The following is a 24,235-nucleotide window of genomic DNA, read 5'->3' as shown; positions in this document are numbered from 1 at the left end:
TATTAGATTATGCTCATCGCACATTTCAAAAGCTGCGTATAATGATATAAATCTAGCTTTCCCGAACAAGCAGGACAAGGATAGATATATTTGTAAGAAAGTAATAAAAGCATTGTTTGATTTTCGAGTGCTAAATGATATTTATTCTATGCTAAAACTTTTGTGGAAGGTTTTAACTGAAACAGATTCTGAATTAAAATTAACACTCTACAAAAAACTCAAAGCTTTGATTGAATTTGAAACTGAAATATTGAATAACGACATTGAAGAGGATGATGTTTTCGTCGAAGATGAAAGATTACAAAACGAAAATATGAAGTTCGATCAAGCTACAACGATTTTGAAAACAGTATATTTTATCGTATGGCTCTAAATGATTACACCAAAGTTGTTGAAGAAAAATACGAATCAATAGATAATTTTAAAGAATCGCATAAACAATTGCATGATTTCATAACTAAAATTATTCGCAAATATATTACATACTTACCACTTATAAGCCCAATAATAGCTTATAAAGAAAATGTAAATCCAAATGATCCCAAAAAAAAAGACGCTAATCGCGCTAACAATGGGGTAATTGAGGCGCATCATAATAACATAAAATCAGCCCTTCGAAATTGCACATTTATAACAAGATTTCCTGTTAGAATTGATGACGCTCTTGTTCATGTATTATTTAAGGATATTAAAGCTAAAATAATCAAATTCAATTTCGGTATTATGAATTCAAAAGCTACCAGGAATTTTAAAGGTATTAAAACACCTACTAAGAAAAACAAGCATCAAATACAAATAAGATCACTTGATAGAGATTTCACTAAGTTTGACGTCCATGCTTCGACTCCAAAATCTATAGTAACAGTTAAGTCGATTGATAACGAAGAATTTATGGAAAACATGGAAATCGATCAAGTAGTTAACACTAAGGAAGGTTATGGAAAAAGACCTATGAGAGGTGAACATTATAAAAAAAAACCTAAAAAACCACGATTTAATGTTAATGCATCAACACCAAATTCAAAATCAAAAAAACTTGGATCGTCACGAAGCTGGCCTACGATGAAACCTTTTCAGTTAGATAACGAGACATCAAGATTAAGTACAATACACGAAGAAGATTCATCTCGCATGGAAATAGACATTTTCGAACCACAACAACCAGTAACATCAAGCAGTATTGATAAAACTAATATTCTTACAAAAAAATCGGAATTTGAGGGATTTTCTTTAGCATCGACCAACTTCAAAGGTAGTGATTCACTTTTGCCAAATAATCTTAAAAGAGACATTAAATACTACATGATTGAACGATCCCAAGACTGTGAAATGTTGAAATTACTGTTTAGTGATAAGGAATATATAACATTCGGATCTTTAAGTACGTTTTGGAAAAATGGTTTCACAAGTTGGATTGACAATTATGGTGCTGATTTTGCTTTACAACTTTTGTGTGGCAAGTATAAGGACACTACATCATGTCTAATGACCTACCACGGACAGTATTTATTTGATCCCGAAAATTCGGTTGATTATGTTAGAGGAACTCTTGTTGAGCATTTAGAGTCTCAGTATATAATTATTCCAATATTTGTCGCAAGCCATTTCTCGGTGGCAATAATTGATCGAAAGAAAAATGAATTTCTATTTATGGATTCGAAAAAAAAAAATTTATCTCGAAGTAAGTACGAGTTCTTGAAGAATTCTGTTATTAATGCTTGCAAAAAAATAACGGATAAAAGAAACTTGAGAAACTCGAAAAACTTGAAAAACTTAAAACTGTTGATGGAACGATTAAATCCTGTCGAGAAAAATATTAATTTTCAAGATGACAATGACCATTGTGGTGTTCATCTGTTTAGAAATGTTAGAAACTTTCTGGAGGAAAAAGAAACATTTTACGATGAAAAATTTAATCCGATTCAGTACCGTGTTGAAATAATAGACTATATGATTAAAAACTCAGATAACGTTGAAAACATATGCCCAAAATGTGGCGTTAAATTAACGGAGTTTACAATTATACATAATTCAATAATTCATGTCAGCAAAACTGATAACTCATTTTGGTGTCAGTGTGAACGGTGTTCTCGGTGGTGGCATTCAGATTGTGCAAAAGAATTGAAAACGTACGATGCAGTATTTGAAAGGTTCATTTGCGTGATGTGCAGAGATTTACCGTTGTCTACACACAATGAATGAGACAATTAACTTTCAAGTAACAGATTTAAGTCTACCTTTACAATTACTATATAATTACTATATACTACAAACATCTTATATGAATTGAATCTACATTTATAATAACAGCCAAGACTTCGAATATTAGGATATTTTTTTGTAGATAATAGAAAAAAAACAAAATCTGGAGATTGGTTCTGAAACGATTCTTAAGATTGCCGAAACGGCCCCAGACTAGAGATGGAATAAATGCTACACGCCAAAAAAAAAATCTCTATACATTTATATATAAATATATGTATATTACTACTACTTATAAATACATTTAATTCCACTCCACACACTCCAAGTATTATGTATTGTATAAATCGTCATTAGAAATGGTTTCCAGACATTTGAATGTATGACACGTATTAAAGCTATAAATTTTGATTGAATAATAAATTAAAAAAAAATATCGAAATATACGAAGTCCTGGCTATTATCATTATTAATTATAGTCGTTATTAAAATAATAAAATCAAAAAAGGTCATTGTGATAAAAATAATATTGTTTAATAATTCAAAAATATTAACTTTAAACATACAATTACTACTAAATAATAAGATATGTGGGTTAGGGTAAATCCGCCAGTATGTGATAAATCTCAACAAATTATAACATTTAAATCAGAAGGTACCATCCACAAACCACGTGAACACTTTTTTTGGGAATCACAACCCCCCCCCCCTCCCCCTTGTGGACAATTGTTTACAAAAAACAACTTTTCTATATGGAGCGGACAATCGTAATCAACACCCCCCCCCCAAGTGTCCAAGTGGTTTATGAATGGTCCCGAAGTAACATACTGCCGGTCACAAGCCCGGATGAAGGACGAGTGACCTAACCTAAAGTAACAATAATACAATGCAATTTACGTCATGTAAATTTATACATTGCATTGCATTGCAGGCATTGCAGGCCAAGGATTGCTACTTAAGAGCTTGCAATGGCACTGACCCTCTTGGGTTGACATCCAGGTAAGGAACATCCTGGAAGGAGCGCAACTAACTACATCAGTAGTTCTGTTAGATCATCAGAATTATCTTGATCAGAACAGTATAGCTCTGGTTCCTTGCAAGTGTCCTATTTTCTTACCTCCACGTTGGCTTGGTTTTCATGATGACCTAGCTGTGGCTGGTTCGAGCCCTTACACAATTTATGGAATGATTAAAGGATTAACAGAAATATTACTATTGTAACGACTGGTCTTAGAGGGTCTGCGAGGAGTTGTACCGTCGATCTTCGCATCAAAGTACAACCATGTTCCTCCAAACAACAGATTTTTCATCGATGGCTCCAAGCTCGACGGCTGTACGGGCTTCGGTGTTTATCATGAATCTTATCAGCTGTTCTTTAAGCTGAAGGACCCGAATTCGGTTTACGTCGCAGAGTTAGCCGCGGTTTACTGCGCACTGCGAATCATCGAGACCATGCAACCTGGCCACTACTTCATCTTCACCGATAGCTTTAGCTCTGTTGAGGCTATCCGGTCTCTGAAGCCGACCAGGGAGTCTGCGTTTTTCCTCACGGAAATACGCAATACTTGAAACAACCTGGCAGCTCAGTCCTTCAGCATCACGGTGGTGTGGGTCCGCGCTCATTGCTCGATTCCGGGTAATGAGAAAGCGGACTTGCTCGCCAAGAAGGGTGTTGAGAGTGGAGACATTTTTTAAATGCCAATTAGCCTACAAGAATGCTACGGTTTTCCGAGGCAGCGTGCGCTTCTGGATTGGCAAAAACAATGGGACGATGACACCAAAGGACGTTGGATGTATTCCATACAACCTAAGGTACAAAGACAAACCTGGTTCAAGGGAATGGACTTGACGCGTGGATTCATAAGAACGATGTCCCGCCTTATGTCGAACCATTACTCGTCCAAGGCTCATCCGCTTTTGGCCAACTTTTTTAAATTGCAATTTTTATTACCAATGTCAAAAACCATGAATATTGATACCAATATTGCCCAAAATCGTATGGTTCGGTAAATGTCCTTCTGGGAGAACCTCCCTGGGGGCACCGGCCACTCCAGGTTGTGGCCAATACTGTCAAAATGGCAATTTTCATCACTAGTATCAAACAGGCCTGATATTTTTGCCTGTGGTTAAAACTGCTGTCCCAATTCACCCCATGTGTCTCAATTCGCCCCAGTTGACGGTATGCCGTAAAATCGAAACTCACATTACCGGTCAGGATTTCCAGTGAAGGAATCTGACTTTGCTGAGACAGACACGAACCCATCACCTTTCGCTTACTAGGCGAAACCCATAACATCTCGGCCACGGTTACTCGGCAAATTATTATTTATTAGAGACGACAGCGAAGGAAAAGGCAGCAGTAGCCAGGAGCGCTTTACGGTGACGATGACCTCATCGAGTACGTGTGGTTCCGTAACGGGAGACGCTGAAGATACCGTACAACCGCGAGTTGAGCAACATCTCTGCAGGGGCTTACCGGTGCAAAGCGAACCTGTCACGCGCGAGTCTGTGGTCACTATCGCTTACCTCGAGCGGCCCAGTACGATTACAGACGTCTGTGGTACGATCATCTCGGACAACAACACCGTAGTAGCAGCCGCCCAGCAACCGCTTGGACTGCACTAAAGGTTGCTTTTGAACTCAATTAACATCTACCAAGCCTTTAATTAGATCACACTTGTTCTTAACAGGTACTACCAACTACAGAGCGGCAGTCTGCTCATGGCCGACGTGTGCCTCTCCAATGCCGGTCGACAACGTCGCAGCGAAAACCGTTCGCAGTTACAATTCAAGCTGAACTGCTCCAACGAAGCGGGTCGACCGCGGTGGACATTCACACCCCGGTAGGGCAAGATTTCGATCAGTTTGGTCATCTTCACCTAGCAGTTGGTTTTCGTCAACGTTTCGATGGACAAGCACAACGGACTCTATAACTGCTCAGTCGGGAGTGACTTTCAGCTGTTCAACGTGACCGTACTCGTTCCGCCGGGTTTCTGGAGCAAAATCACCTCCTGCTGATCCCCAATACGAACAAGCTGGTCGTGAGGATTCTGGGTTCAGTCTACCCCCAGGAGAGCCGATGGTGCAGGGCTACCGGTACATCCAGTGGCTTGGTCGAATTAACTTCTACTTAAATACTTCCAGATCGACGCCGCCCATCGTCGGAGGCGATCAACCGGTGTCTGATGCTGTGCTACAAGAACGTGAACCACGACGTCGTCATCCGCGGAGGCTTGAACCGGGTCAACTGTCTGAACATGTGAGTCTGCACGGAGATTATTGCTTCTCGCTTTCCGTAAAATCTCTTGCTTCACTTACTGATGATGACATTGTATTTCAGTCCGTTACAACAACCTGGCGGGTTTGCTTCCGTTCACGCTGTACAAGGCGTTCATCCGGCGCCGTGCTGGATTTTGAGACGAAGCAGAATGGTACGTTTGGGGGTGATGTTTGTATTGAAAGAACTGTTTTTCACGGTTATTTTTGTTTCTTGCAGACTGACCCGTGACGAACCACATGCTGGAACGAAATCATGCTCTCGTAGGGTCTACCGGAAAACTGCTACAAGGCTATCAGATCACGTGGATCGACAAGGACAACGTGCCCTACACGGCGAATCAGACGGTGGACGCACGACGCTTCCACTTCCCGAACGCGTCCGCAGAGAAAAGGTCAACTTCTATTGGAAGCACCGGAATGGGCATACCGATCTATGTGAATCTCCTCAACAACGTGGTCATCATTCTGGAACCATCCGTAGTTGATCCTGTTCCGAGGGTGGACGTGACGTGACCACCGTGCACCGGGGCAATCACCAGGCCAACGGTGGTTTCGGTGCGTCTTCTGCCACCTTTCCTTGCACGTGTCTCAGCTTGACTCAAACGGAGGTGTGTATCCCTTTTACTAAGGCTACCAACTGTACGGATTTTTTCCTCACCATACGGATTTTCGACCCTCTTCGCGGATTTTTAACAGGCCGGAATTTTTGTAGGGAATTTCACGCATAATACGGATTTGTATGGAAATTTAACCATTTTTGAACACTGAATTGCTTTTTTGATTTGGTCAAAGCTTTTGTTAATTAGACATTTTAATTTAACTGTGAGTTTGATTTAAAAAGGGAGAGTTTTCCGGGTTTTTCTCAATTCAAACCTGATTATTTATTTTATTTTATTTTTTCATTCATATGTTAAAAGAACCTTTTAGAAAAACACTCTAGAATTGTTCTTTTAGACACTCCCAGGGTTACAACTTTATCAAAACCAAATCCGCGAAAACCGCGCCATACTTTTTGCCGCGAAATTTTAAAACAATTCAGGTTTTTGACGAAGAACTTCGTCTTAGGGCAATCCAAAATTTCGCGGAGCGAAATGTAACGAAAAGAAACTAAACGCGACTGCAAGATTTGCAAGTTCAACACACGTAAAAGTGGTACCCACCAAACGAAAGGGGAGATTTCAAGCTTTCTTAATATACCTAATTAATGGCCATGAAACTTAGTTGAAGCACTTAAAAACTGAGTTTAAATTAATAAAAGTCAAAGTAGTTATGTCACAGACATAACCGGAATGGCGTAGACTACGTAAAGTTTAGATGTGTGCGTTTGGTGAGAATCAAATCGGGTAGCAAATTGTTTAACTTTCGACAGTTTCGAAAAAATGAAATTATTTGAAATTTTCAATAGGATTAAAAAGATTAATAAATTTTTAGCATTTCTAGGCAAGAATCAATACATAATTATTGATTTTGAAGGTAAACGAGAGCATTGGATGAATTTTTGCAAGAATGCTAAGAGCAGAATGGGGGGAGGGCAGAGAGGTTGGGGGCGAGAGCAGCCTGTGCATTCCGTCGCCCCCGAAGACCAAAATTCTGGAGTAACATTTGAAAGGGGCGGTACGACAATGCTCTTACGGCCTTTCGTCCCATTTAAACGCCTGTAATGAAAGGCCGTAAGAGCATTGTCGTACCGCCCCTTTCAAATGTTGCTCCAGAATTTGTTCCTGAAATTTAAATTGAAATTAGCTCGCTGCCTCGTCCCGGGTGGGAGGGCAACTCTTTCAACAGTTTGGAATTGGACACGACGTAATTCTTTCAGAAGCGCTCGCCGCGAATGCGACGAGCTAGTTGGATGTCCTGATTCTTTCACAACCACGGTTCGACCCACGAGAGGCTTTTCGGCGGAAGGCAGCAGGCGCGCGCCTCACCTTGTTGATGCCTCGTCTCAGGTGGGACGAGGGACGGGGAGTGAGGCACCTCCGAACCACAGCAACCACGAAAGATCCAAACGGTCCGGCCATCGAGAGGCAACTGGCTGAAGGTGACGACGAGAAGGCGATGCGCACTTCTTTTCCAGTTCTGGTCCTTCTCTCCTGCTGCTGCTGCTGCTCTGGGCTGAGCTTTCCTCCTGCTGCTGCTGCTGCTGCTGCTGCTGCTGCTGCTGCTGCTGCTGCTGCCGGTCCGACGTCTGAGACGTGAATGTTGGCGCACTTTCTTATATATGATTCGGCCCGCTACTTCCCCTCCTTTTTATAAGATATAAGCGTTTGACGGATGACGCAGTTATCCAGGGCCTTCGACCCGGGTTTTTTGGAATGGCACCCCAGTACCTTCGACAAAGACGTAGTCTACGTCAAAATGACAATGACCAATTTCAGATCGAGCATTTAGAGAAGGCACATTCTGTCAAAAAGACCACGAAGCAAATTCTGCAAAACGGCTTAAAATCCGTTTTAAATTTTTTGAGATTTATAAAGTTTGCATAAGAATCTTTATTTTATGAACCTTATTGTTAACATCAACTAATTTAACTACATCTTTAGCTCATTTAAATGCATTGTTTTGCTTTAACTATTTCATCATGCAGACAATAAAAATATAAATTCCATTTTAATCCACATACAATGAAGTTCAAATTGATCCGGACAAGTGTGAAAGAACCTTAAACCTCTTCAGTCCCTTTCCACCATTTTGTTTTTGTTTTGCGCGTTTTTCTCCTTGCTGCGCTGTGATTGGCTGTTCTCCAGCCCGGCTAGCCTATAAAAGAAGTTGGCAGTGCCAAATTCCGTCATTCTCACTGTAACATTCGACGGAGCAACATCGCATCGGAAGCTGACTAAGGACCATGGCTCGCACGAAGCAAACCGCTCGCAAGTCCACCGGGGGAAAAGCACCGCGGAAGCAGTTGGCCACGAAGGCAGCTCGCAAGAGTGCGCCGGCCACCGGAGGAGTGAAGAAGCCGCACCGATTCCGGCCGGGGACCGTGGTGCTGCGCGAGATTCGCCGCTATCAGAAGTCGACGGAGTTGTTGCTGCGGGAGCTGCCCTTCCAGCGGTTGGTGCGCGAGGTCGCCCAGGACTTCAAGACGGATCTGCGGTTCCAGAGTTCGACCGTGATGGCGCTGCAGGAGGCCTGCGAGGCGTATCTGGTGGGTCAGTTCGAGGACACGAACCTGTGCGCGATCCACGCCAAACATGTCACGATCATGCCCAAGGACATCCAACTAGCTCGTCGCATTCGCGGCGAGCGCTTCTGAAAGATATACGTCTCGTACAATTCTAGTCTGTTGAAAGAGTTATGCATCAAATCAAATTCCAATTCGGCCCTTTTCAGGGCCACCCCAAATTTATCACGAAAGAGTTCATCTTGACAATTTCATAAAGAGTAACATTTGAAGAGAGAGCAACGCATTTTTAAGCTATTTTGCAAATAAGTTTGCACGTTTGGACGAAATCCGATGGAGAGGACCATTCCCGTGGAGGATTCGATTGGCTGCCAGAAATCCGTGGCCAACGTGACGGTTCCGGAACAAAACCCCCAGGAGAGGACCATTTCCGTGGAGGATTTGATTGGCTGCCAGAATTCCGTGGTCAACGGACCGTTCCGGATCAACACCACCCAAAAACCAAATAGTCTTTTTCAAGACTCACGAATTCTCACGAAAGAGTTATTCTTTTCAATTAAAAAATTCAATTTCGCGCCATTTGCGCAAGTTAATTAAACATTTCTTTTCACAGCGAAAATTTTCTTCAAGAGCAGCAGACCGCCATTTTGTTTTGGGGTGCCGCTCTTGCAGAGCAAAATTCATCGCGCCATGTGCTCTCCCTCTCTCTCACACACACACGCGCGCAATGTCAAACGAAAATTGCGCGACCGAAACCCTCTCGAGGTTCAGTTGCGATTGACAAGTTGGACGAACAACATCGACGAGGACGAAACGGAAAAATCCGACGGAGAGGACCATTCCTGTCCTCCCCGGAGAACCTCTCTGAGGGCACCGGCCACTCCAGGTTGTGGCCAATACAGTAAAAATGGCAATTTTAAATACCAGTACCAAAAACCAAGAAGTTTGATACCCATATTGCCCAAAATCTTATGGTTCGGCAAATGTCCTCCCCGGAGAACCTCTCTGAGGGCACCGGCCACTCCAGGTTGTGGCCAATACAGTAAAAATGGCCATTTTAAATACCAGTACCAAAAACCAAGAAGTTTGATACCCATTTTGCCCAAAATCTTATGGTTCGGTAAATATCCTCCCCGAAAAACCTCCCTGAGGGCACCGGCCACTCCAGGTTGTGGCCAATACTGTCAAAATGGCCATTTTCATCACCAGTATCAAAATCCAAGAAATTTGATACCCATGTTGTCCAGTCTCGTATGGCCTTCCATCGGAACACCCCTGAGGGTTCTGGCCACTCCGGGTCTTGTGGCCAGAATATTCCGGCTGGCCTGCCTCTGCTTGGGTTGCTCCTTGCTCCAGGCCAGCTGCTTTTCGGCCAACTGCTTCTGGGCCTCCAGGCCATCTGCTTCCAGGTGTTGTTGTTCACTCCTCGGCGTCCAACGATAGAATGATTTTCCTGGGATGATCGAGCGGGGTTTATATTGGCTCGAAATGGTGACGGATGCCCCGCGTCTTTGCGCCGGTTATCCCAAACCTCATCATTCGCTTTTTGTTGCAAACGGCAAAGCGAACAAAAGGGGCGGAGCATACGTTGACGCGTTTTGCGCACAAAACCAGTGAACCGTGTCAAAATTTCATCATATCTCGTTGGACCAGTAAGGAAGACACATCGCACCGAAATTCACCAAGTCATCATGGCACCGAACACCGTTGCGGAAAAGGCGTCTGCTGCTGCCGTCTCGGCCTCGAGTTCGACCGTTCCGGCCAGGAAGATCGGCAAGGGCAAGACTAAGAAGGCGCTTTCGAAGAGCAGCGCTTCGGCCATCGCAAGTGGAGGAGCGGACAAGCCGAAGAAGAGGAAGCCCAGCCGCGGGGAGCATTTTGGAACGTACCTTTACAAGGTGTTGAAGCAGGTCCATCCGGACACTGGCATCTCGACCGATGCCATCAACATCATGAACAGCTTGATGAACGACATCTTCGAGCGGTTGGTCAGAGAAGCGGCGTTACTGACGCGCTACAACTCGCGGAAGACCTTGACATCCCGGGAGCTCAACACCGCCGTCCGGTTGGTACTGCCCGGGGAGCTGGCTTGGAATGCCGCATCCAAGGGGTTGAAGGCCTTTACCAAGTACACCACTTCGAAGTGAAAAGCTGTCGCTGCGACTCAGAAACAAACGGCCCTTTTTAGGGCCACCAAATTTATCACAAAAGAGTTATTTTCAATTTTAATTCGTGGGGCATCAGACTAAAAAGTCTAAACAAAGTATTCATGGGTTCGAACATATTATCTCACCCCCCAGACCCAATGTCACCCCTGATGACGGTACTAAAAAAGAGATGACGTTTAGAAATTTTCACAGCTTCCTTCTCAATAATTGCAATAACATATTTTCAAAATTCTCAGATCATCCCAGTAAAAAATCTAGTAACTAGACTGCATAACCTTTCTAAAGTTGAATTTGAATGCAAATTTAGTTACAAGAAGTGGGAGGCGACTCGCTGGTTGAATCTTCTGGATTCTGATGGAAAAACTTTACAGTCCAGACTCGATTATCCAAAGGCCTCGGAAATTTTTTACAGTCAACTATTCAAATTTAACTAAAATAGGGTCGCTGAACTCGAATTTGAAGATAAAGTTTCATTGCGAAATAATTGACATGGAAATTGATCAAATTGTTAACACTAAAGAAGGTTATGGAAAACGACCAATGAGAGGTGAACATTATAAAAAAAAACCTAAAAAACCACGATTTAACGTTAATTCATCAACACCAAACTCAAAATCAAAAAAACTTGGGTCGTCACGAAGCTGGCCTACGATAAAACCTTTTCAGTTAGATAACGAGGCATCAAGATTAAGTACAATAAACGAAGAAGATTCATCTCGCATGGAAATAGACATTTTCGAACCCAAACAACCAGTAACATCAAGCACTATTGATAAAACTAATATTCCTACAAAAAAATCTGAATTTTCTGGATTTTTTTAGCATCGACCAACTTCAAAGGTAGTGATTCACTTTTGCAAAATCATCTGAAAAGAGACTTTCAATACTACATGATTGAACGATCCCAAGACTGTGAAATGTTGAGATTACTGTTTACTGATAAGGAATATATAACATTCGGATCTTTAAGTACGTTTTGGAAAAATAGTTTCAAATGTTGGATTGACAATTATGGTGCTGGATCCCTTCGAAAGATTGGCTGCGCCAGGGTCTGATTAGATTAGAAAAAAGCCTTTAATTAGATCACACTTGTTTCCATTACAGGTACTACCAGATACAGAAAGGCAGTGACGTGACGTAACCAGTGGACCGTCTGCTACCGCGAATGCAATCGCAAATCCAGCACGTCCGAACGGGACCAACACTCAAGCGGAACTGCGCCAGCGAAGCGGGTCGACCGCGGTGGACATTCACAACCCAGTAGGGCAAGATTCCGATCGGTTCCGTCAACTTCACTTACCAGTTGGTGTTCGTCAACGTTTCGATAGACAAGCACGACGGAGTCTTGTTGCTCAGTCGGTAGTGACTTCCAGCTGTTCAACGTTAACGTACTCGTTCCGCCGGTTTTCAACAGCATCAACAGCCGACGTTGGAGGTCCTGTCCTGTCGATCTTCTTCCCAAACGGGATCTTCATTTAATGGCCAAGATTCCAGAACGTGGAACATGCTGATCCTTAACACGAACAAGCTGGACGTGAGGATTTTGGGATCGGTCTACCCCGACAAAGCGCCGATGGTGCAGGACTACCGGTATATCCAGTGGAAGACGGTAAGTGGCTTGGTCGAATCAACTTCAGTGAGAAAACCTTAATACTTCCAGATCGACGCCGCCCATCATCCCCCGGACACGGTCAATCGCTTCCAGACGGAACACTTGAATGCGCGCAGCGTCCAGTTCACCTGGAGCCGCTTCATCGCGACGGACGCGATCAACCGGTGTCTGATGCCACGACGTCGTCATCCGCGGAGGCTCGATCCGGGTCAACTGTCTGAACATGTAAGTCCGTACGGAGACTGTTGCTCCTCGCTTACGGGAACCGTTAAATCTCTTGCTTCACTTACTAATAGTCAAACTGAATTTCAGTTCGGAGGATGCGACGCACTACAACCTGGAGGGTTTGCTTTCGTTTACGCTGTACAATGCGTTCCTCCGGCGCCGTGCTGGACGAAGCAGAATGGTACGTTCAGGGGGAAGTTTGTGTTGTAAGAACCTTTTTCACGGTTATTTTTCTTTCTGGCAGTTCCCGGACATTGACATGGACAAACGCAAGGAAGGACTCATGTTCTCGTGGAGTCCCCAGAGAACCGCAACGGAGTGCTTCAAGGCTACCAGGTCACGTGGATCGACAAGGTCAACGTGCACTACACGGCGAATCTGACGCACGACGCCTCCACTTCCTGAACGAGTCCGCAGAAGAAAAGATCAACATCTCCCTTCGGGCTATCGGAAGCACCGGAATGGGCATACCTAAGGTTACCAAACGGTACGGATTTAATCCTTCCCATACGGATTTTGACGTAAGACTACGTCTCACTCAAAGGTACTGGTGTGCCATTCCAAAAAACCCGCCGCAGGCCCAGAAATAACTTGTGATATTTCAAACGCTTGTATCTTTGCTTGAATATATTTTTGATACAGTCCAGACTCGGTTATCCTAAGCCTCGATTATCCGAAGTTCCGATTATCCCAAGTTCGATTATCAGAAGTTTGAATTCTGAATTCTGCGACCACAATTTAGTCAAATTTGAAAGGCTGATTGCCTTAAAAATTATTAAATGCACTTTTTCAATATTTTAGCAACGCCATTTTGGCCGCCATCTTGGATTTAAAAATTCCAAATCACTTGAGAGAAGTTAAGGGGCCATAATTAAGCTCGACAATCAAAATAAGACAAAAAAATGTGATTCGATTGTCCAAAGATTTGATTATCCTATGTGATTTTTTTCTGAGGCCTCCGGATAATCGAGTCTGGACTGTATATATAACACATTTTGACGTAGACTACGTCTTTCTCGAAGGTACTGGGGAGCAATTCCAAAAAACCCGGGCCGAAGGCTCTGGAAAACTGCGTCATCCGTCAAACGCTTATATATTCCTTCCCTCAAATCGAATCGGCCCGATTTTGGTTCCATTCGATTCGAAAATTATTCTGCAATTTGCTATTAAATTCTCAATGTTGGCAAAATAGTTGAAACAACTCAATGTTTTAAGGTGAAGCCGTTGATCATTTTCGAAGAAAATTGATCAGCACTCTAAAATGTTCTGTATTGAATTCAATTTAACGAATTTCTGCACCAAAATGTATCAGCATGTGCCGGTTGTTGCCTTCTTTAAGCCACAGAAGAAATTATTGGTCTAAATCAAATGTGTTTCAAAAGTTATATAATTTTGTTGGCAATCATTGATTAATGACGATTTCCATAACTTTACAAGGAATGGGATAATCGTTACCAAAAAGTATCAACACATGTAGAGAACAACTCCTGGAGTGGCCGGTGCCCTCAAGGAAGGTTCCCCCGGGGGGACATTTACCGAACCATATGATTTTGGGCAAAATGGGTATCAAAGTTCATGGTTTTTGATACTGGTAATGAAAATATCCATGTTGACAGAATTGGCCACAATCTGGCGTGGCCGGTCCCCTCAGGGAAGGTTCATTTACCGAAATCGTATGGGCATTTACCAAACCATACAATTTCAGGCAATATGCAATAGCAAATTCCTCAAAACTGAGATAGAAATCCCTTTTTTCTAAACATTAAAACTTTACGTAGTCTACGGCCTACGCCATTCCGGTTATGTCTGTGACATAACTACTTTGACTTTTTAAAACTGTGTAAAGTTCTTTGTCATATTGGTCAAGTGTAACATAACCACCTGTACCTTTTTATTAATGTGTTTAAACATATAACATATTATATTGTACATATTATGGGGTTTTTGTATTTTAAAATTAGTTTAATTAATGTCAAGGTTAGGAATTGATGTAGGCTTTGTTGTAATAATCAGTTTTGCATTTGAGAAAGAAATCTTACATATTTTTGATGTTCCTTCAAACTTTTAAAAATTTCCATCAAAATTTCCATAGAATTTCGATCAATCATCTGTTGAATCAATGATTTTCGGATTTTGGTTGTATCGATCACTGCGAATCGAGGAACTAAAGGTCTTTTGACATAAATGGTCGTATATTTGTCAACTCACGACACCTATAAAGCTAGTAAAACAACAACGATTCATATGTATTTGTTGTTTTTGACAGAAGTAGTACAGTATTACCGCAGGCCAAGGGTGGAATGATATCTCTTTGGTTGACACCTGGCGAGGAACATCATTTCTTTATTTATTTATTTGAAAAACTGTTCACCTGCCCTATAAGCTTTCATTTATATAATCTATTAACTATTGTCTATTTTTCCATCTACTACTCAAAAAGCCTTTTTCCTTAACATACATTTTTTATCTTTCTTTAATACTGATTCTTTATTCTGTACATTTTCCTTAACTAATTATTGTTTACTACTTTTTTGAACTTATGGAATGATTGAAGGATTACGAACATATAAATGTTGTAATTTTTTGAAAAACTGTTATAACATGCTTAGTACCCTGAAACTGTAACAAAAAACCGGGACAGAAGAAATAGAAACAGATAGACACGACTCAACATCAGCCCTGGAGATGGAGCCACACGTTGCCGTCGTTTCAGGGCTAATTGCCAAGATGGTTTCCGACGTTGATATGTATCACACATTTTTTTATATTCTTATGTGGATAGAAATCACACCTTTTATATTGTGTAAAATTGCAAGACATTGAAACTGTTATTTGCATTTCAATAAATATACTTGTTTGTAAAATCTTAAAGGTACAGACTTAAATATCTTTGATAATAGGACATAGTTAGCTTAGGTAGAAGTTCATAATGCAAACCAGCGCTTACTCGCAACAGAAACAGAGGCCTCTTCCAGGCATTGTAGGATCCATATTAAATATTTTGATTAATCACAAACGTATTAAATACGTAATATTTATCTATTTTAATATGGGTGAGGTTAGGATTTGGTATTTGGACACAGATTTTTTTTTGCCGGCACTTAGAACAGTTAGTTTTTTTGTAACTTTTAGGTTGTTAAATGATTCCAGACTTCAGTCTTGTGTAAGTGAGTTAAGTAATTCTATCAGAATCGCTGATTTCCATTCAAGTGTTAAACTAACCATTCTGATTTGTTAAAATTTCTATAGACTCTCGATCAATCAATACTGAAATGATATCGGACAAAATTCGTTGATCTGTTGAACTAACGGTTTTTGGATTATGGTTGTATCGACCACTGTTGCGAATCGAGGATCTACTGGAGTATTGACGAGCAAATGGAGCCTAACATTTCAAAAGGGCACATCGGTTTTGTGAACGGGATTGTGTCTTTTTGACTCAAATGACAGTTTACATATGGTGTGAGAGGGATATATTCGCCACGAAATTGTCGTTTCTTTTCTCATTCACGACGTCTGTTTAATTTGTAAAACATGAACTGTTTATTGGATTTGGAAGTGGCAAGACAGGTTTAAAGGCAAGGTAAAGGAATGTGTTGCTTTATTTAAATTTCGGGGATTTGAGATTAAAGTTACTTTCAGATAGTTTAGGTTATGTTCTCGGTTCAAGTTAGCTAGTTTTCCGTAAATTAATAATTGGTCTTAAATGATTAGTTGATTCAATTGTTCAAATTTGGTGGAAGTGAGATCAAAGATTTATATTCGTTAGACAAGTTAGTTTTCATCTTTCGTTTTGCAATGAGATTCTTTAATGTGCTTAAAATTTTTAATTCTTCTGTATTTATCTCCGTTTCGTTAGTTTTCCAAAAATCGTCAGAAAAATGTATAAAATTTCTTCCGGGCCTTTTTACTTTGAATCATAATTTTAGATTCCCTTTATTCAGTTTTAAACTTAGTTAATCGGTAACGGTTCAAGTAATCCAAGTTCTTACCACTCACACCTACACTAATTTCTTTTAACCATCCCTCTCCCGATCCTCTATAACTTCCGGTGGTGTTCATTTTGTATGCACATACTAGTTCGGCCACTACCCTTTCTTCTTCAAGAGACCGGACTTGGATTGACTTGAAGCCGCATCCCCCACCTTGCTCCGTAAAACGAAAACGAAAACGAAGATAGACACGACTCAACATCAGGAAAAATTTCAGTAGGAAACAATACACAGTAAAATAACAATTATATTTTGAATTCAAACTCCACATATTTTTTGCTTCAATTTAAGTTGATAGGCTACTGTTACACTACATCAAACCGAAAATAATGTACCACCTCCGGAACGAGTTTAAATGCGTAACCGGAAAGGTGCGCATGCCTGGCACGAACACTCAAAGCGTGTTCTAGCGTGTTGCTCGTACTGACTCAGAGCAAGGGTGAGATGTAGGTGTAAGGGCAGTGCGTGTTCATTGGGAACCTGGTGCATAAGATCGGTCAAGGCCCGTCTTACACTGAAAATTGCGAATTGCGAAGTAGTACAAAATTACCGTTTGAAATTACTTTATGCTAAAAGTGACGCTTTGGATCGAAATTTTGAACTGGTAAAGACCGGCCTCTCCAGGTTATGGCCACAAATTTCGAGATTACCATTTTCATGTCCAGTATCAAAAAACCATGAATTTTGATCAGTGTTGAAAATCCGACGACTATGATTAATTTTGCGATTAATCACTGCCTGTAACACCTCACGAATAAGACTGCTGAGAATAGTCTTTATTCTCAAATTGCCACGACTAGCTGTCATTCGTCAAGAGGTCAATCGCTGATTGTAACAACCCATGACTGCTGGCGTTAAATGGGGAAAATTGTAATCAGATCGCAGCAAGTTGACGACTAAACCCAATCATTCAAATATTTATTCGTCTCTGCCACACCCAGCGATCAAGTGGCAGTAATGAAAAAAAAGATCAAAGCATACTCTGAGGGCCTTTCTTCAGGCAATCGTACAGATTTTTTTTCATCCTTGATTTTGATACCCGTATTGCCAAAACTAGTGGTTGGTACTAGCAATAGTAATCACGTAACGTAACGTAGTTTTGAATTTGCATGCATTTTTTTTACAAGAAGGGGGAGGCTCTGCCTAATTTTAAGTAAAATAAATATGTTTAGTTTGCTTTATCACTTCATACTGCGCTATTTGGAATTGCAGTCATTAGCAGCTGTAATTGATTTCCCCTACTTATGTTATTCATAGTTTATTTTGTTTGGTCTTGTTCGCATAAATGTCCCTTATACAAAAACAGCAATCTGAGAAAAACGCGAGAGATGTTTGTCTCTTACCTGTATGATCATCAACTAAAATGTGATGAAAATGCATATGGGACATTTATGTGAACTGTTGTTTAGTTTTATAAAACATGAATTAATTCTAATTTGTATTATTTTGCAGGTCACTATGCATAGGTGCTTTGCAACACGATCGGTCGAGATTTTGGAAAATGCTGTATTCGAGGCACCGAGGGTCAAATGCAGCTGATAAACTGACAGTCGTTATACGAACCAGCGTATGTTACTGGTTAAATCGATATCTAGCAGAAATATAAAAGTTGCTTAAGGAATACCAACGAGCATAGTTAGACTTTACGCCCTATATAATAAGTTACGCTACGGCCAAATAATTTAGATTCAAATTTAAAAATACTTTTTACATGTCACAGTGTTAGTCGGTTACAATTAGTTCGAAAATTTAATTTTAAACAGATTTAAAATGTTCGTTCAGTGCTAAGAATTAAACCATTAACTATTGTTAATTAAGAATAAAACTAGGAACTATGGGACCATCAATAAACCACGTGGACACTTTTTTGGAAAAATGCTTTCACCAAAATACTGCTAAATTACGTATACAATTACCAAAATTTATCTAAAATTCACTATGACATTATCAGGCTTTGTTGATGCAATCAGATAGACAGTAGTATATAGGAGAATTTCTCCTGTGCTGAGAAATGTGCATTATTGTAGAATGAATAAATCCAGCTTTACTGGAGCTGTATTTTTGAACCATACTACATTTTTTACATCAAATTCTCCTCATTTTGGCCTCTATATTGGATTTAACAATTCCAATTCACTTTAGCGTAGTTTAGAGGGGCCATACTTAACCTCGACTATCAAAAAAAGATAATTAATATAAAAATTGTTTTAAAAAATTCACCGTCAAACAGAATAGGAGTATTGGAGAATAGGAGAATCGAAAAAAAAATATTTTTGGATGGCGTCAAAAATAATTTGAAATCATAAAACGATGCTTAATAGGATGTAACAAAAATAACTTTTTGGTGGGCATCCAGGGGCTTGTTCCGGTGGGCCTACTGTGCCCAAATCCTAAATACAAGCTTGATTGGACGTAACAGGACCTGGCGCCCCGCACTTGAATTTTAGATGGGATTTAACCCGTAAAAAGAGATTTTTTCAAAAATGTAAATATTTGAGACACTTTGGCCACTGAAGCGTTTATTTTCAGCATTACTGGCGTGTAGGTCAGATCCTTGCGCAAGTTTTAGTATATATAATTGAAGTTTTGAGCATTCTCTGGAGCTCGGTACAGGTCTTCAAACTTTGTCATATTTTGGAAATATTGACTCCAGCAAAAAAGATATGCGTCGCGACGCCCGAGACGCCATTTGATCTTGCTGGGGCCAATTTTTCCAAAAAATGCCAAACTTTGAAGGCTTGTACCGAGCTCCACAAAGCTGAAAACTTCAATTTTTTATACACTACATGCCAGTACTGCCGAAAATAAACGCTTCAGTGGCCAAAGTGCCTCAAAAATTGACATTTTGAAAAAAAATCTCTTTTTACAAGTTAAGGTGAAGCCGTTGATCATTTTCGAAGAATATTGATCATCACCCTGAAATGCTTTGTATTGAATTTAATTTAACGAATTTCTTCACCAAAATGTATCAGCATGTGCCGGTTGTTGCCTTCTTGAAGCCACAGAAGGAATTTTTGGTCTAGATCAAATGTGTTTCAAAATTCATATAATTTTGTGGTACAATCATCGACGTCCTAGTTGGCAATCATTAATTGATGGCGATTTCCATAACTTTACGAGTAATGGGATAATCGTTACCAAAAAGTATCAACACATGTAGGGTACTTTTCTGAACAATTTGTTGAAGGAATTTTGTCAAAATGTTGAAAGCGACGCATAATTTATATCTTTGAACGAAAAATCATGGCAATGATGGAAGTCTTCACGTTAAATCCCATTTAAAATTCAAGTGCGGAGCGCCAGGTCCTGTAACGTCCAATCAAGCTCATATTTGGGATTAGGGCTTAGTAGGCCCACCGGAACAAGCTCCTGAATGCCCGCCAAAATGTGTTTTTTACATTCTAATACTTAACCCTCTACAACCCAACCCCGCTTCTAGACGGGCTTCGATCTTAAAATTCGCCAAAAATCCATTATTCAACCAATTTTTGATCCTTACAAAGCATTGAAAAGAAGAACTCTTCAAATGTTAGAAAATTTTGGGGTTGTAAGTGGACTTGTTTTATGTGACTTTGCCAATGTTTTTAAAAATGTCATTTTTTTCTGGGGTCAACTTTGGCTGTATTTTTTACTAACATTTCCTTTATTTTAAGTAAAACTAGTATGCAGTATTTTTTTAGTGTCCCAGACTATGACTCTACGCATTTGTTTCCAATTTAAATGGTATTGCTATCATTGTATAGCAAAAAATGTGAAGAACATGTACAAAATTTGTTAAAATATGAAAAACTAGAAAGGCAAAAGGAGGTGGTATAATAAACAAAATACTATCAAAAACAAACATAAACTAAACATGAATAATTTCGCATCTAACTGCATTGTTCCTCTAATGTTGCCATATCAGCACTTGAAAGTCAATTACAGTTCATAAAAAGCGTTTTTAAATTAAATCGAGTGATAAATAGCTCAATAGGAAGTGAAAAAGCAAGTTTGTATAAACAGTTTTACAAAATTACAATAATATGGAGTAAGGAACGAGATAAGATAAGATAAATAATGTTTAAAATTGTAAAGAAACACTACAACTATGTTAGACAATTCAGTGCAACTATGAATAAGTTTACCTTGAGAATCAAATGAAAGGACTTAAAAACTGCAACAAAATGAGGGGAGGAGCATCCCAGTTGGTTAAATCTAAAGGGAGTCATTGGCATTTTAGTGAAAAAATAGCACAATTTTCAAACTCAAATAAAAAAATGTTCCATCCAGATATCAACTCGATTCAACCTGGAACAACCATCGAAGACTGATAACGCTTTGAGTAAGGCAGTTTAACACATAAAATAGACACTTTTACTTTTAGTGAACTTTTTGGTTGTAAATTTTTGCTCGGTGCAATGTGACCCCTTAGATCCATTTTTTGGTGATACAGTCGACTCTTTGGCTGTCGATCTTCTCGATATCAATATTGCTCCCGCTGTCAAAAAAATTTTCAGTCCACTTCAAGTAGCATGCTTTGATTTTTCGTTCTTTAATTTGATTTTGCCGATTGGTGAGGTCCAAACGACGTCCCATACAAAAGGGTTTGCCCTGTTCGCGGACTCGCTCTTAAGCTATAATATATAATGTTTGGGGTGGTTACAAATTTCAAATTTAAAGGCCACGTGGTTTATGCACGAGCCCACGAGCGAATATGTAGCGTTACGTTACAACGGTGGAGAATTTTGTTTTTCATTTTTTAAGGCAAATTTTAACGATTTTGCCTTCCTCACTGAGGTAAGGCTATAAAATCACTTTTTGAACTTTTTAATTAAGCATTCAAGACCCACCTTCATTTATACCTATTGACTCAGATTCTCGAGCTGTCTGTAGGTATTTATACACTTTTTTGAGGCCGGATCTCAGATATTTTGATAAAATTGCTGTCCGGATCGATCAAGCGACCCATCGTTGGATAGGCAATCAATAGACCTTTCCACCAAAAGATTGAAGGCCGGATCTCAGATATTTTGATGAAAATGTTTTCCGTATCTATGAAGCGCCCATCGTATAATGGGTAATCAAAATACCTTTCGAACGCGTCTTAGAGATTGATGATCTGACAACCCTATCAAATGAAAAGAGTAATGAAGCCTATTTTTTAAACGTTTTTAAGGGGATTATGATGTTTTGACTGAATGTATTTACTATACGAATGTGAGGATGGCACCAACCACCTAAAGGCGGATTAAGTAACGTTTTTTATTTACTGCGGAATTGAACGCGGTCACAAAAACTTTGATAAATATATGCAACGGCCTTATTTCCTTTCATTTTTGTTTCAGTCTTTTAAAAACATATTTCATTTTTAGGCAGAAACCTCAGTATATTTGAAAATAGAAAAAAACTGTTTTGAAAATAAACAACTGTTTAGAAACTATTTATTTAACTATTTTTTTAACAAATCGTAATTCTAGCGTTTATCTTGGTGATTATTTATAACGATAAGCTTTAGAAATATCAAGCTTGTATTATTGTCTAAGAGGCTATTTTCGGTTTGAATTTTCGACGGCATTCCTTAATTAATTCGTAATTAATAAATTCGTTAATAAAAATTCGAAGTAATAAATAGTTTCTAAACAGTTTCTGTGGAGTTCTTGCAATCATAAGTTGATAGTCGAAGTTGCCGAAGTGCTATATTAATCTTAATCCGTGTTCAATCCTAGGTTCTCTGAGAGTTTTATGATTATAATAAAATAAATAAATAATATTGAGTTCACAGGAAATGTTTTTTATTCACTTTCATGTTGCGAGATGGAATCGTCGGGAAGTTTTATTATTTTTTTGGTGTTTTAGGCGTCTTGGGTTTTGTCGGGGTTTTGTTGTCCAAGATTGGAGTTGAAGTTCCCGAAGTCGATGGTTGCTGTTGATCGGGTTGTTGCGGTTGCTGAGATTGGGTTTGTACCTGTTTCTGTTTGAGTTGGGGTGGCTGTTGCTGTTGTTGGGTTTGATCCTGTTGCTGTTGGTTGAGTTGGCGTGGTTGTTGCTGTTGGTTGAGTTGGGGTTGCTGTTGCTGTTGTTGGGTTTGATCCTGTTGCTGTTGGTTGAGTTGGCGTGGTTGTTGCTGTTGGTTGAGTTGGGGTTGCTGTTGCTGTTGTTGGGTTTGATCCTGTTGCTGTTGGTTGAGTTGGCGTGGTTGTTGCTGTTGGTTGAGTTGGGGTTGCTGTTGCTGTTGTTGGGTTTGATCCTGTTGTTGTTGGTTGAGTTGGCGTGGTTGATGCTGTTGGAGTTGGGATTGCTGTTGCTGCTGTTGGGTTTGTACCTGTTGCTGTTGGTTGAGTTGGCGTGGGGTTGGCTGCTGCTGTTGCTGGCGTGATTGTTGCTGTTGGTGTTGGTGTTGCTGAACTTGTTGCCGCGGCTGTTGTTGACGGTCATAGCGCTGCCGACTGATTGATCGCGTTCTTTGCAGCGACTGTCCTGCCAGGACCTGGGCGTATGTTCGCCCATACCCCGGTGGAGGCATCGTCCATGGCAATTGGACAGGTTGCCGGCCACCCTGGGACTGTTCCGGAACGTGATGCTGCGGGCCTTGGTTCTGGACCGCAACCTGATGCTGCGGGCCTTGGACCGGAACAGCAGCTTGTACCGGGACTTGGCGCTGAACGGCTTGTACTACGGGCTGTATAGCCGGGTCTTGCAGCACTGGTGCTTGGGCTGGTCCTCGTGGAACTGGTGCTGGCGCTTGGACCGGTGCTGGCGCTTGGACCGGTGCTGGCTGCAGTTGCGACAGTGGCTGAGGCGGCGGTCCTTGGGCTGGTACTCGTACTGCTGCTGGCGCTTGTGCTGGGTTGGCTTGGTAATGGGCCGGCGCATTCTGCAGTGGCTGCAGTTGCGGCACGGGGGGCTGGTACGCTACGACGGGTCCAGGCAATCCAGGCAGCGGCATCTGATAGGGCCACAGTGCTTGCGGTTGTTGTGGCCATGGTGCTTGCGGTGGTTGTGGCCACGGTGGTTGTGGCCACAGTGCTTGCGGTGGTTGTGGCCACGGTAATTGCGGTGGTTGTGGCCACGGTACTTGCGGTGGCGCCCACGGGCCCATGGCGGCCGGGAACGGGAATGATGCGTCCTGCATCCATGGTGATGCCAACCACCCGCAATCAACCAAGTAGGTATCCTCACGGAAATACCGTATCTTGTACGGCGTGTAACGGTTCTGAAAATAGTAGGAAAGAAAAGTGTTAGTTATTTTTTTTTTTCAAAATTTACATTAAAATTTTGTTCAGGCAATTTTATATTCCTCAAATGAGAAAAAACAAACAGCGCGAACTTACCATGGCTTCCAAGCTCTAAACTAAGCTTCCTTTCCTCCTTTGTCGCGTTGATGTTGCTTCACTGACTGTCGGGATTGATATGAGAACGAAAACAAGAAATCAACTTACTTTTATAGCTTCTTGTTTTGGCATTTCGTGGAAGAAATCGTGGTGGCGAATAAAGTAGGAAAACAAAGAGAATGCCGTAGAAACGGCAAGACGAGCAAAGGGGCGGAGCATGCGTTGACGCATTTTGCGAACAAAACCAGTGTCGCTAGTAAAAATTGTACCATTTTCCTATTGACCATCGTGGAATAAACATGGAACCGAACATTGTTGCGGACTGC

At 40.8% G+C, this 24,235-nt stretch overlaps 4 protein-coding genes across 4 annotated transcripts; 3 read left to right on the top strand and 1 right to left on the bottom strand.

Moving 5' to 3' along the window:
- The first annotated feature begins 3,877 nt into the window (after positions 1-3,877).
- LOC6047067 lies at positions 3,878-13,173 on the top strand. Its single transcript, XM_038249159.1, has 9 exons — positions 3,878-4,829; positions 4,893-5,284; positions 5,347-5,461; positions 5,543-5,633; positions 5,699-6,089; positions 11,875-12,379; positions 12,431-12,607; positions 12,695-12,788; positions 12,852-13,173. The coding sequence occupies exons 6-9, from the start codon at positions 12,275-12,277 to the stop codon at positions 12,863-12,865; spliced, it is 390 nt and encodes a 129-aa protein (XP_038105087.1). The 5' UTR covers positions 3,878-4,829; positions 4,893-5,284; positions 5,347-5,461; positions 5,543-5,633; positions 5,699-6,089; positions 11,875-12,274; the 3' UTR covers positions 12,866-13,173.
- Positions 8,304-8,734, top strand: LOC119765331 (histone H3.1-like). Its single transcript, XM_038249007.1, has one exon. It carries the CDS (start codon positions 8,324-8,326, stop codon positions 8,732-8,734), a length of 411 nt encoding a protein of 136 aa, XP_038104935.1. The 5' UTR covers positions 8,304-8,323.
- Positions 10,294-10,750, top strand: LOC6044819 (late histone H2B.L4). Its single transcript, XM_001862232.2, has one exon. It carries the CDS (start codon positions 10,294-10,296, stop codon positions 10,747-10,749), a length of 456 nt encoding a protein of 151 aa, XP_001862267.2. The 3' UTR covers position 10,750.
- An 8,843-nt stretch (positions 13,174-22,016) lies between the features above and the next one.
- LOC119771114 (bromodomain-containing protein DDB_G0280777-like) lies at positions 22,017-23,710 on the bottom strand. Its single transcript, XM_038266508.1, has one exon. It carries the CDS (start codon positions 23,708-23,710, stop codon positions 22,415-22,417), a length of 1,296 nt encoding a protein of 431 aa, XP_038122436.1. The 3' UTR covers positions 22,017-22,414.
- Between the last annotated feature and the right edge of the window lie 525 nt (positions 23,711-24,235).

Source organism: Culex quinquefasciatus, chromosome 1, assembly GCF_015732765.1.
Source record: "Culex quinquefasciatus strain JHB chromosome 1, VPISU_Cqui_1.0_pri_paternal, whole genome shotgun sequence".
Lineage (NCBI taxonomy): Eukaryota > Metazoa > Arthropoda > Insecta > Diptera > Culicidae > Culex > Culex quinquefasciatus.
Note: the sequence above shows the minus strand (reverse complement) of the source record. Positions and strands in the feature narration are given on the sequence as shown.